This window comes from Amblyomma mixtum, chromosome 3, assembly GCF_055824585.1.
Source record: "Amblyomma mixtum isolate Tamu chromosome 3, ASM5582458v1, whole genome shotgun sequence".
NCBI lineage: Eukaryota > Metazoa > Arthropoda > Arachnida > Ixodida > Ixodidae > Amblyomma > Amblyomma mixtum.
Window position 1 is genome coordinate 342,161,353 of NC_143014.1, and position 13,768 is coordinate 342,175,120.

Below are 13,768 nucleotides of genomic sequence, written 5' to 3' on the forward strand. Positions count from 1 at the left end.
GCAATCCAATCCAATTCATTCCACTCCACTCCACTCCACTCCAATCCAATCAAATCCAATTCATTCCAATCCAATCCAATCAACTCCTATCCAATCCACTCCTATCCAATCCAATCCAATCTAATGTAATCCAATCTAATCCAATCTAATGCAATCAAGGTCAAATGAAGGTCAATGGTGGTCGCCGCCGCGGCACGATGGTGGTCACCCCGCTGAGTGCAAGTAGTATTGCTTTCGCAATAAAAAAATCTCGGGGCTTAGCTTTGGTCAAGCCTGGCAGGTTGCGAAAGCGAGCGCAGCGCCTCTAACGGGAGGAACGCGGCGCGCCGCGTCTAAAGAAGGAGCGCAGTGCGCCGCGTCTACACGTCACGCGTGGCTACCAGCCGCTGCTGCTCGACGACTCGACTTGATAGCCCATCTCTCACCTGGTATGACGGTATGACGTCACGATGAGTTCACTAGGCATGGCATGACGTGGGAGGTCATTCTAATTGCCACGCGTGGCTACCGGCCGCCACTACGCGACGACTGGACTTGGTAGCCCATCTCTCACCCTGGTATGATGTCAGAGGTCATTCTGAAGGTAAAACGTGGCTACCGGCCGCCGCTATACGAAAGGCCGTTTATGAGTGTAGTATTGCTTTCGCAATAACTGAAAGTTTCGTGTCTGAAGTAGAGAGGGGTTTGAAAGCGGTCAGTAGGCTATGGTGTTATGAAATTAAAATGGAAAATTAATGGAGAGAGCAGGCGCGATTTCGAAAATCCTAGACGATATCGCAAGTTCTGGGAAAGTGTCCGCTTATATCCTGTCGATATCTTCCCATCATTCTTTTGAGGTTCTCCCTCTTCGCCTTTTTCTAGCGCTAGTGGAATTACGGCTGCAGAAAGATTCCAGCCACGCACATCGTCATCAACAAGGAAGAAGAAGTTAAGTCCCCCAGGCAACAGGAAGAAGAAGAAGAAGGCAATTATCACGGGCGTCGGCCAATCCCCCGCCGTGGGTATGTGCCATTCAGCCCGAGGACATCATCATCGTCATCATCGTTGGCCACAACTGTGCTCGAAGAAAAGCTGTGAGTACTCGTTTCTTTACTCCCCGTCCGTGTTTTCTTTCCTTGCATCAGTATCGCTGGCGACGTCTGTGTCCTTCAGGCGAATTCCAGACACATGAAGGATTCTTTAAGAACAGAACGCCTAAGTACCCCATCGTTGGTTCTTATGCTGCCGCTGCATTTAGGCCCATGCTTTTGGTGGGGGTCGTGGTCTACTGCCGGGGCGCTGCGCGAGCCTTCCGTGTGCCACGAGAATACTTTGTGTCAGTGGGCGCTTTCTTGCAGGCGCTAGCAAGTCTCGGCTTCCTACAACGGTAGAAGCAGCCTCTCGCACCTACAGTTCCATGTGGCTGGTGGCCATTGTATAGGCGGCCGCTATGAGTATAAACCTGGTGGCCTATTAAGGCGGAAGCCTTTAATGCTTCATCGTCGTAAGCAGGAGTTGGCGACGGAAATGTCATGCTTTTCAATTGGTCGAAATGGTCGTGACGTCACAGTGCGCGAAATTCAAGCGGGCGAATTGTACTTTGGCTAGTAACCATGCCACCAATTAAAGGGATGGTATAGTGATGCTCCAAGTAAGTGGGGCTGAGGTTAATTAATTGCTTAATTAACCAAGTAGCCTAATTAACCTTTCTAGTCAGACTAGATAAATAAAAAAACTGAGTAGGAACTTGGTCGAGTTGGGGAATCGAACCAGGGCCTCCGGAGTGCGAGACGAGCACGCTACCACTCCGCCATGCCAGCTCGATGTTTTGGGATGATCAAAGGCGCGTCTAGTAAATACAGTGTCTTCGTTCACTCCCATCTTCCTCTCATCTTACGGCGTGGTTCAGATGTCCACCGAGATATGCGAGACAGGTACGTTTCCTTTCCTCAAACACCAATTTACCAACGAGCAAGGCGTAGAGCCGAACTGGCGATGGCGTTCTGTGGACTTCCTGGCAGCGCTGCAAGACGCTGTCGCGTTCCACTCTTAGAGGCGAAGCTTAACATCTTAACCACTCATCAGTGACACAAGTAGCACCACCGCGCTTAAGGCTTCCGACTCACCGCACTTTAGGTCAACAAAGCGCCCCCCTGAATTTTTTAGACGACTATCCTCGATAAGAATTGATCACCTGACAGCCTGTCAGACGCCTTGCGGGCAACTAAAGCCGCAAGCCGAGCGAGAACTTGGGTCTGCCGCTGCTCGGTACTCGTTGCACCATCCTTCAGCCCTTCTCGATGGGCTGTACACACCGAGGCGCTGCGCACGCATGATGCCCCCAGCATCGCGACGCGAGAACGCTTGGGCAGGTGACAATTCTGGCTCTCACGGGCGTATCAAAAGGGTCGGTTGCCCGCAGCACGCCAAGTCTTCGCCAGGTGTGGGCGGAACCTTGAGAAAGATTGGTGCTACCGAGCCTCAGACGGCGGCGCCGCCTGCCAGAAGGAAGAGGCTGGCTGATATTAATCAGAACCTGGTGGGTGACGCGGCCATGGCTTGCGCGTACATCACTTGTCACAAGAGGGAGCACAGAGGTGGATGGTGGCACATCAGCGATGGGGTCCTGCATGACACAGGTATGGTTGGGGCCAAATATAGAGCCTAGTCAGGAGCAAGAAGGGCGGTGTGATTGAAGTGAGCGGCGAGGGACAGCGAGGGCGGGCGACATCTTCTCGAACGAAGGCGTTGATTTGTTCGAGCAGGTGGGAGTCCTGGGAAGTGAGACCAGCCAGGGCCAATGGAGAGACTACTTCATCGCAGACAGCGCAGCGCAGCGTAGAAGCTCACAGACGATGATAGGATTTGTCGGGAGGAGCATCTGTAATGTGTCGTCAGCAATGTCTTTAAGAATGTCATTGATCCGATCCCCTTCGGGCATGGCCGGGTTGAGGCGTTTGCAGAGATCAACGATGTCTTCGATATAGCTAGTAAAGACCTCTTCGTCAGGCTGATCGGGATGACACAGCGCTGTTCCGTTTTTCGGCATGGAGCTTGCGCACTGCATACCGACCGAACACTTTCGAAAAACTCCTATTAACTGACAAAGTGGGCAGGTCAGCCTCATGGTTGGGAAACCACAGATTCGCCACCTTCGTGAGATGGAAGAGGTCGTTACTGAATTTGAAAGAATCGTCCCACTTGTAGCTGCTGACTCTTTCGTATTACGACAGAAAGTCGTCGAAGTCGTGGCCGGCTGTACCACTTAATAGGCAAGAATCGCGCTACCGTTGGGCTCCAGAACAGAGGACTGTGGTAGAGATCGGCGCCGATGTCAACATATTCTCCTCAGGCGTGGTGGGCGCAGGGGCAGCATGCGGCTCCAGAATTCTAAGGTGGTTTGGGAAGCATGCCGCACCTCCACCAATTGTAGGGATGCATTTTGAGGGTGCTCACCGACCAAGCAGCTGTGACGAACCTTGCAACGCAGAATCAGGCATAGCCAGAACCAAGCGAGACAGCAACTTCCTCGTCTTCTGGCGCACTGTATTCTCGCCGCACGCAGGTAGCGCAGATGGTGAGAGTTGGCATGCTAAACCATATTTATTTTCGAAAGCTGTTGACAAAGTATTAACGTAAACGAATGCCCTCATTCTTAGATAATCGGATGGAGTCGTTTCAATTTAGTTATACCAAGAAAATTTGAACAGAAAGTCCACTACAAGCGCAAAAAGAAATAATTCTACAACGTCATAAGAAATCTGTTATCTTAGCTCAACGGTTAAAAGCATCTAGCCTGTAACTAATCAAATTTTCGAAGTATATAAAGCGGAGAAAGATGTACGTATTCACCCTCGTTGCATGTGTCACGCTTGTGTGACCCTTTCTGAGTTGTGCTTTTCTTGAATTATAGCCGTTTGTGGTTGGCCTGCAGGGTTGTTTGATGCCATCAGCTCGCTTAATTTTTTTTAAGTAATGCCTCAATATATCTATACCTATGGGTGTGATTTATGACCAGCACATATTGGCAGCTCTTACCGGTGTTGGGAATCAAACAAAATAAACATGTAGCTTTTATTGCGAAAGCAATTCTACGCTCATGAACGGCATTTCGCGTAGCGGCGGCCGGTAGCCCCGTTTGACTTTTATAATGAGTTCTGACGTCATACCAGGGTGAGAGATGGGCTACCAAGTCGAGTCGTCGCGCAGCGGCGGCCGGTAGCCACGCGTGATATTTAGAATGACCTATGATGTCTTGTCATGCCTAGTGACGTCATAGTGTGACGGCATACCAGGGTGAGAGATGGGCTACCAAGTCGAGTCATCGCGCAGCGGCGGCCGGTAGCCACGCGTGACCTGTAGACGCGGCGCACTGCGTTCCTTCTTTATACGCGGCGCGCCGCGTTCCTTCCGTTAGAGGCGCTGCGCTCGCTTTTGCAACCTACCAGGCTTAACAAAGTTAGGCCCCCGCCAATTTTTTTAATTTTTTCTCTCTACACAAATTTAAAAAACCGCGCTAGCACAGCACAGAATGAACCTAGCAACATTAGCGAAAACAGTTTCTGCCCATTTTCTTGTTAGATATTACTAGCTTGTTGTTTGTGACTCTAGTGCACTTCACTAGCTTTCTGAGGTGGCAACTTTCTCTTTCTCTCTTTTACTACCTCCAATAACTAAGAGGATAGTGGTCTGTGTGAGAAGGAATTGTTTGGTGGCTAGTTTTTGAATTCTCTTACATTTTTGCCGTTAAGTGCTTTCCTGTACAAAGAGACTGTGTTTGTTACTGAAGTAGCATATATTAGTTGCTTGAAGTGTTTTTTCCTGATATGGCATGCCGAGGGGGTAGTGTCCTCAATAGTTACTTAGTTACAGTTCGGGCTGTTTAGTTTACTGATTTGAATGCTAGTATTTTTGTGCGGAATAAACAACCCTTTCTCCCGTTCGGTGCGGTATCTATAGTGTTTGGAGGTTTAACGTCCCTGAAATAGCATGCGAGCAGCGAGAACCGCTACGATGAATGGCTGCAGGTTAACTTCGACAATCTGCACTTTTAACATCCTCTGACATGTCAGAGCACACGTGTGTTTTTTGTTTGCTGTTCATCCCTATTGAAATACGACCGCTGTGCTTCAAAGCTTTGATTTTGCTGCGGAATTCCGTAGGCACTGAGTGATTGCGGCTGTTTCTTCGTTTAACGCACAATAGTCATATGTTTAGAAAATGAGCCAAAATCTATGCGTTCGCTGTGTGACTAAAACAGAATTTTTCTGGGGTTGTGTGCGGCTTCAGCGTCAATGCTGAGGTTGAAAAGAACGCAGCGAAATACCTAGACGCGAGAGATGGAATTAATATGGGATAGTTTTAACAGAAATATTTCCACGGGAGCGTTCATGAAAACAGAAAAATTATACCTTGATGCAGCTTGCGAGGTCTTCGATCTGCACTCATATGTAACAAGATATGAATGTTCATAAGCACATTTTGGAACGAATTTTTCGACCATGTCTAACCTCTTACAGCTTGTTGCCCAGTATCCACTTCTCCGTCTCGACAATGCTTATCGTATGTGTTCATTTTAAACAAAGTGTTTTCGGCTTTAATTCCGCACCAATGAAACCAGTGACGCCCTTTATGCGCTGTTGCAGGTGTCAGCAATGGCCACTTACGCATCGCAACATGAGCCTCTTGTTACCTGCCCCTTTAACCCGGCTCACCGAATGAGGCGTGGAAGGTACCAGATTCACATCTCAAAATGCAAGAAGGTAAGCAGAAGCCTCCAGGGATCGCTGGGGGAGAAGGCGACGGTGTTGGTTTGAGATGCCTTTTGTTCAGCTTAGCGAGATTGAAGACTGAATTAGCCCTAGAATTTGTCTACGCTCCCCCATGTCTGCATCTGCCCGCTGAGGTGAACGTGCAGCAACATGCTGAAGCTAACAGGTGGCACCTCCAGCTTCTTGCTGGATCTTCAGCTTAGATCCCGTGTGGACACTGGTGCAGTTTGAACTCCACACGTCTACCTGCCGTAGTCTTGTTGGTTCGTTTATCCCGTATCTTTTCGAATGAAACGGAATATGAGCTTTGACACAACATACGACCAAACAAGCATGCTGCAGTGTATAGTTAAGCAATTGGTTCTTTTCTGCGTTAAAAAAAAAATTCCTAAGTACGCTTGCCACCATCTGTGGAATTCGAAGTGAAATGATGTGAGGCAGTCATATTCTCTTGTCGAGGATTTGGTGAACCCTGCAGTCTTGTCATCTTGCAGCTCAACGTTCGCATCGCCTCCACACGTACAGAATTATCACCGCAAATTTCCTATACGCATGGATTTCAGCCATGCGACAACTGAGGAAAGCAATTATGTTCTTGGAGAGTTTGCTTCGTTAGCAGAGAAAAATGTACCCTTGTTTAGAGCCCGAAGAGGCCGCCATTTGTCTTGTCCACTTACTTTGTCACTTCGATGTACAGGGGCAAGCTGTTCGCAATGTCATTAGTGTGCAGATAAAGGGAGATTGTGCAAGGGAAGACTACGAACGCACAGAAATCACGAACAAAGCTCTTTTCATTCTAACATGGGGATACTCAGGTGCAGCCGCGAGCATATGCAAACAGAGCAAGCTGTTTCATTCTTAGCGCAATCACGCCTTTTGTATCAGAAATGAAGAAACACTGTTGACCTATCAGAAACCGCCATATATGTACTACTAGCACGCTCACGGCAAAGTTGCCAACTGAAATTAGGCGACAATTAAAAAACGTTAGAAAAGAATTGCATACTGTGTTGTCTTTTGTCCGCACCTGTGCATATTTTCGCGACTGAATTCCAACGGGACGTTGGCAGCTTTGTAGGACGAGAAAGAAGGCTTTACGGCGACAGCAAAACACAATAAAATTTATTCAGACAAGTGGAAGTGCTAGTGTCTGGGAGATTGGTGAAATGGCACTAAAATGCCTGACAAAGCGCCACCTCCTTGCCCTGCACCAAAAATTGAAACTTGCTCAGAATGGACGGCAAAGCAGCAGGAGTATCAATACAGCACACAGAGCGCAGCTAAACACCTTCAACATGCCACTTCAAAAAGCACTTAATGCAAGCTCGATACACTGTGAATAAAAGAAAAACAAATATGCACCATGAATTTTAACCGTTTTTATAACACTGTGTCAATCTTTACATTTGCAACGACAGTAAATAATAAAAACTTTATTTTACTTTTTATCTATTATCTAAAATATTATCTAAAAAAATTATTTTAGATATTACACTCCTGAAGAAGGGGTTCCACGACGCCCGACAAGAAGTCGTGACCACGATCTCTGTAGAGATTTGTGGGGCGCACCGTGACGCATAATGCTGTTCTGACGTATGAAACTGGCGACGTCAGATGCCGTCGCCGCTGTTAACGGGACAGTTCTCGCATAGCGCGTGAGATGATCAATGGTGGCCATGATTCAGTGATTTCCTGCGGAAGTGCTGGGAATAGGGCCATAAAGTGGGCCCTCAACATGGTCGAATGGCCGGGCTGTAGAGGGTAAAGGCCTCAGAGGGGCACGTTGGTGCGGTGGTGGGATGTTGCTACACAGACATTCCAGACAAGAGTGCCAGTGCTGGCGCAAAAAGCGATACGTGCCAGTATCACTGAAACCACAGGCGGGAGAAAGTTTTCAGCTGGCCGACATGGGCGCAATGGGGTTCGTCGTCATAACTGGTGCCAATGACGGAGCGGAGATGTTGTGGAATTACGAGCAGCCACCATGTCCGACCATCTGGTAGGCAGTTCCGACGGTACGTCTGCTGATCACGTACGACAAGGTTTGGTTTAGTTTATGGGGTTTAACGTCCCAAAGCGACTCAGACTATGAGAGACGCCGTAGTGAAGGGCTCCGGAAATTTCGACCACCTGGGGTTCTTTGACGTGCACTGACATCGCACAGTACACGGGCCTCTAGAATTTATCCTCCAAAGAAATTCCAGCCGCTGCGGCCGGGATCGAACCCGCGTCTTTTGGGTCAGCAGCCGAGCACCATAACCACTTAGCCACCGCGGCGGCAATCACGTACGACAAAGTGCTGGGCTTGACGACGGAGAGCTCTAGAAAGCATATATTCCCGCAGGAATTTGGTTTGAGCTAATTGGTGAAGAGGTACTATCGAGGACAAGAGTGGTATACTCCACGAGGCGGGAGCCGGAGCAACGGAAAATTGCGTTGCAACGCCATCTACAGGGGGCATCTGGGATCGAGACAGCCAATGCGTGACCTTTATTATCAGCAGGTATGTCGCTTGGCTGGCTTCAATGTACCGAGCTTTAGCTCGCCAAAATGGCGCAGTTTTCCGTTGCTCCGGCTCCCGCCGCGTGGAGTATACCACTTTTTTTCCCCGACAGTATATCTAAAACCATCGTTGTAGCGCAACACACGACAAGGACAAAGAACGAGAGATATGTGGACGGATTTCTGATATTTACTGACAGTGATCAGGGTTCTTTCGAATCCAGAGTGGTTAGCATACTATGTTGAAACAAATGTTCAACCCGCTAGTGTGGACGTATGGGCTACAATCTGAGAATAGGCTTAGTTTCCTGGACGTTGGCTTGGTTTCTGAACCAGGTAATACCTGCTGGACATATGAACAGCGTAGCAATAAGCCTTTGCTACCCTTCAATTCTGCACATTCCAAACTGGTGAAAAGTGCGATTGCCAACCTCAAAATGCCATTCGTAAGTCTTGTCCTCATTTTATGTACAGTAGTTTCCAGCAGCAGTACAATAGGCTGCCGGTCGCTGGCTACCATGGCTACTATCTGCAGATAGCTGTTGGAGAATCACTGTTGAGAAAGGTAAGCGTGAATAAGCAAGCTGCTGCTCATGCTGTCGGAGAAGAACGGAAAAAACTTGCTGTTGTATCGTATAGACAAGTTGAAGCGTACTGCTAAGTGCATTGAGGCACGCGTCGTTTTTTCGCCCGTAATAACTTCGATAGGCCATGCAGGGTTAACAAACCAGAAAGTCATGTGCCCAGGATGTGCAAAAAGAAGCACAGAGCTTCCTTTGTTGAATGTAAAGAGAGTGCGGTGTATAGATTCCTCTGTCGTGTGAGAAACAATATGTAATACAGACTAGTTGGTGTTTAAAGGATGGACTCTGAGAGCACCATCGCAATGTAGAGAAAAAAAATGGCCTATGGTAAGACAGTTCTAATTGGTAGAAAGAAAGATAAGAGCACGCAGGAATTAATTGAAGCAGACAAGAGAGATCAATTAGGAAGTGCCTGCGTTAGCACCCTCTCTGTTAATCTGTCTCAAAAAATTGGCGGTGGTTTAGCTCTGGTTAAACCTGGAGGATTGCGAAAGCAACATCAGCGCGTAGCCATATATTGTTGCGTGAGCTACATCGCCCACAGTCTCGCTGTTTCGCGTGCTCTTGCACCACCATACTCCGCATACTGCCCGTGTGAAGCACCATCGGGCCACACGGCCAGCGACACCGGGGGCATAGCCAATGGCCGGTTTGTAGCGTGCGCCATCGATTCGCGAGGTGCGGATCGGTGCGAGGCAGAGAATGGTGAACGAGTGGAATTCCGTATATGTCAGCGGAGCATTGACCTTCCACACGACATCGCCGCAATCACCTGCCCATCAACATTTGCGAACTGTTTAGCTGCAACCTTTAACAAGGCGGCTGTGGCGTGAGCAGCACGGACGGCACTCCCACTTACCTGGCTATCCCGGCTCTTTCTTGTGCAGTACCACTGGCCTCGTGTGAGCAACGTCGACTTCAGCGCATGGGAATCGGAGAAACGCATCGACAGTTATCGACACGCCTGCGCACAAGCTACGCCTGGATAAGCTGTGACGTCAACGCATTTGCATCTATAAAACGTGACGACTGACCGGACGACTTTTTACAAGGCGGCTGTGGCGTGAGCAGCACGGACGGCACTCCCACTTACCTGGCTATCCCGGCTCTTTCTTGTGCAGTACCACTGGCCTCGTGTGAGCAACGTCGACTTCAGCGCATGGGAATCGGAGAAACGCATCGACAGTTATCGGCACGCCTGCGCACAAGCTACGCCTGGATAAGCTGTGACGTCAACGCATTTGCATCTATAAAACGTGACGACTGACCGGACGACTTTTTACAAGGCGGCTGTGGCGTGAGCAGCACGGACGGCACTCCCACTTACCTGGCTATCCCGGCTCTTTCTTGTGCAGGTTGGTGCTTTGAAAATTGTGACATAACCGCTCGTTCTGTACTTTAAAGCTGCTACGCCACTGCTGCCATTTTTTGCATGAAACTGTATTTGCATTGAAACCGCGTTCCTCGTGCAATCATGCCAAATAAGGATTTGCTAAGTGCGTTTGAAGATCTGAAGAATGAAATTAAAGGTGACTTGAAAGCTTTCAAAGAATCCCTTGAGCGGGACATCCGCTCAGAACTCAGAGACATAAAAAGCAGCCTGAACTTCATAAGCGAGAAGTACGATGAAATGAAAGATGACCTTAAGAAATCACTTGATGAAAATGAGCATCTGCGAAAGACGAATGAAGCATTGCAAGAGCGATGTGACTGGCTAACAACTCAGACTAAAATCTGCGAGGCACGCTTGGTGCAATGTGAACAATATTCAAGAAATGCTAACATAGAAATCAAAGGTATACCCGTTGAACCGGAGGAGGATCTAGCTGAAATCATGGGAAAAATCGGTAACGTTATTGGCGAAGAAATCTCGGCCTCAGACCTTGATGCATGCCATCGCGTTCCCGTGTATGGAAACCCTTCTGCATTTAACGTTGTTGCCCAGTTCGTCCTCCGCAAAAAACGCGATGCAGTCCTTCTGAAAGCGAGAAGCAATAAGAACCTTTCCTGCAAAGAATTTGGGTTCAAGGAAAAGACACAGGTGTATATAAATGAGCATTTATGCCCTGATCGCAAGCGTTTGCTAGCACTGGCAATCACAAAGAAAAGTGAGGCAGGCTGGAAATTTGTCTGGGTCCGTGGAGGTCAAATCTACGCACGGAAAATGGAAAAGAGCAAAGTGCTAAAGATTATGACCACTGAGGACGTGAACAAAATGACCTAAGTTAGTGCACTATATCGATGGCTCCTCTTGAAAATGGAGAGTTATCATTTGCTTGCTCCGGTAGCTTTAAACAAGGTTGCCGAGGAACCAAGTCTGAAGATTTTCCATTTGAATTGCCGATCGGTGAACAACAAGAACGATGAAATACAGTCACTTTTCGACTCTTTTAAATTTTCCTTTGAAGTCGTAATGTTCACAGAAACCTGGTATCATGACGAATCGAACTATTTAATTTTAGAGGGCTACACGCATTTTGCCCTTAATAGATCTGACCGCCAAGGTGGTGGCGTTTCAATCCAAGTTTTGAATACTCGCGCAGTTACAGAGGTAAAACAGTTCACTTTATCTACTGCTGACTATGAAATGCAAACTGTTGAGCATGATCGCGAAGTTTACACTGTTTTATATCGCCCCCCAGACGGTAGTTTCGAGAAATGCCTTGATATGCTTGAAAGCCTTTTTGATTATGTGTCCACCAATCGACAATCACTGGTTTTAGCGGGTGACGTGAACGTTGACATGCAAAGCATATCGACCAGACAAACAGAAATTATGTCCCTTTTTCATGCTTACGGACTTTCAAACCTTATCAATACTCCCACTCGCATAACCTGCTCTACATCTTCCTCTCTAGATATCATCGTTACTAATTCGGAAATTTCTAATGCAAAGGCTGGCACACTTCTATCAGACGTAAGTGACCACATTCCAACTTTCGCTTTCATTCCTGCTGCAAGGTCCAATTCTGCCAGACAAAAAGTTTGCAATAGCTATCAGCGCATAGATATGATAACCCTGGAACGCTTCCGAACGGATATGTGTGCAGCTAGGTGGGATGATGTGATGCGCTCAAAGGATGCGAACGACGCATACAGCATCCTGGTAAAGAAACTAAAGGCTGTGTACGATAAATGCTTCTTGGTTGATCGTCCTCGGAAACAAAAAGCTAAAAAGCCGTGGTTAACGCAAGACCTACTGCGCAAAATAAAGGTTAAAGAAAAGCTGTTTGCACAGTTTATTAAATCCCGCGACCCGTCAAAGCTAGAGAAATACAAGAAATACCGCAATTCTCTTAACCGAGAGCTGAAATCCGCGAAGTTCAATTACTACAACAGCACTTTCTCATCCATATCTGGGAAAAATGTGAGTGCGAAATGGTTCCAACTAAACAAACTCTTAAACCGAAATCCCAAATGTCCTGTTACCTCAGTAATGAAAGACGGCATCGTTATTACCGGAGACGATCTCTCAAATGCATTTAATGAACATTTTTCGAGTATCACAAAAACCCTACTTTCTTCCACCGCACCGAATCCCGGCTACACTTTGCAAACACCAATTGTTGCCGAGTCTATATTCCTTTTCCCCACAACTGAAACTGAAGTCGTAACAGTTTTTAGCAACCTAAAATGTAGCAGTGCAGAGGACAAAGATGGATTCCGCATAAAACCTTTTAAGTTTATTATTGACTTACTTGCTGTACCGTTAACTCACATTTACAACATTGCTCTCGCTACAGGGATCTTTCCGACAGAAATGCAAGTCGCAAAAGTTATTGCCATTCATAAAGGAGGCGACACATCAGAATTATCAAATTACCGGCCGATCTCGATCCTGCCTGTGTTATCAAAGGGTTTAGAAAAAATTATGTGTTCCAGAATAACTAAATTTTTAGATAAGCATGGTGTCCTATCTGACCAACAGTTTGGCTTTAGGCCTAAAAAATCGACAGAGACAGCTTTGATTAAACAAAAAGAACTAATAGTTGAAGCCTTTGAGAAGAAATGCCTGGTCCTTGGCATTTATGTCGATTTTTCAAAAGCCTTCGACTTGCTCAACCATAATCTGCTGCTGCAAAAACTGGAACACTACGGAATTAGGGGAGTCACTTTGTCTCTGCTCAAATCATACTTAGCTCATCGCAGACAAATGGTTTCTCATAATAACAAGTTATCTAGCCTTGAGCCACTTCTCTCTGGTGTTCCCCAGGGCAGCATAATGGGGCCCTTACTTTTTCTTGTTTACATTAATGACATCTTTTATACCCCTGCCGTTGACCTTGTGGGCTTTGCTGATGATATTACAGCACTGTTGTCGGGTAGCACAGAAGCCGAATTATTTTCGCGAGCAAATAAGTGTCTGGAATATCTTCACGAGTGGTCAAGAAATAATCATCTAAAAGTTAATTCTGAAAAAACGAAGGCCGTCTTATACCGAACAAGAAATAAAACTGTTCACACCAATTTCACCCTATCATTAGGAGGCAAAACAATTGCAATCGTGAAAAACATAAAATGCTTAGGAGTTATCTTCTCAGAGTGTCTCACCTGGGACGAACAGGTCAATCATGTTCGGAAAAAACTGAATCGCTTCAACGGTCTCATTTGCCAACATAGGGACACACTTCCGTCTCGAGTAAAGGTCCTCATTTATCAAGCATTCTTTCTCCCATCACTGACTTACTGTCTCACAGTTTGGGGAACGACGACCCAGCACAACATATCCAAACTAATAACAGTACAAAAGCGGGCAATTAGACTCATAGCAAACGTATCGAGGCAGACCCACACACATCCATACTTCATTAAATTTGGCATTCTAAAGTTCACTTCTTTGTTTCCTTTCAGATTGCTATCAATGTACAAAACTGCGGTTTTTACTAACAATGAAACCACTCTCTCACTTCTAAAAATGTCTCGCTTTTCAAC

At 47.0% G+C, this 13,768-nt stretch overlaps 1 protein-coding gene across 1 annotated transcript in view; it reads left to right on the top strand.

Annotated features, from left to right (window-relative positions):
* Window positions 1–5,633: 5,633 nt before the first annotated feature.
* The window catches only part of LOC149356162 (uncharacterized), a 79,540-nt gene continuing 71,405 nt past the window's right edge, over window positions 5,634–13,768 (top strand). The window contains exon 1 of the mRNA XM_089576265.1: window positions 5,634–5,741. Within this exon, the coding sequence (XP_089432391.1) occupies window positions 5,634–5,741 (108 nt within the window). The remainder of the gene's footprint in view (window positions 5,742–13,768) is intronic.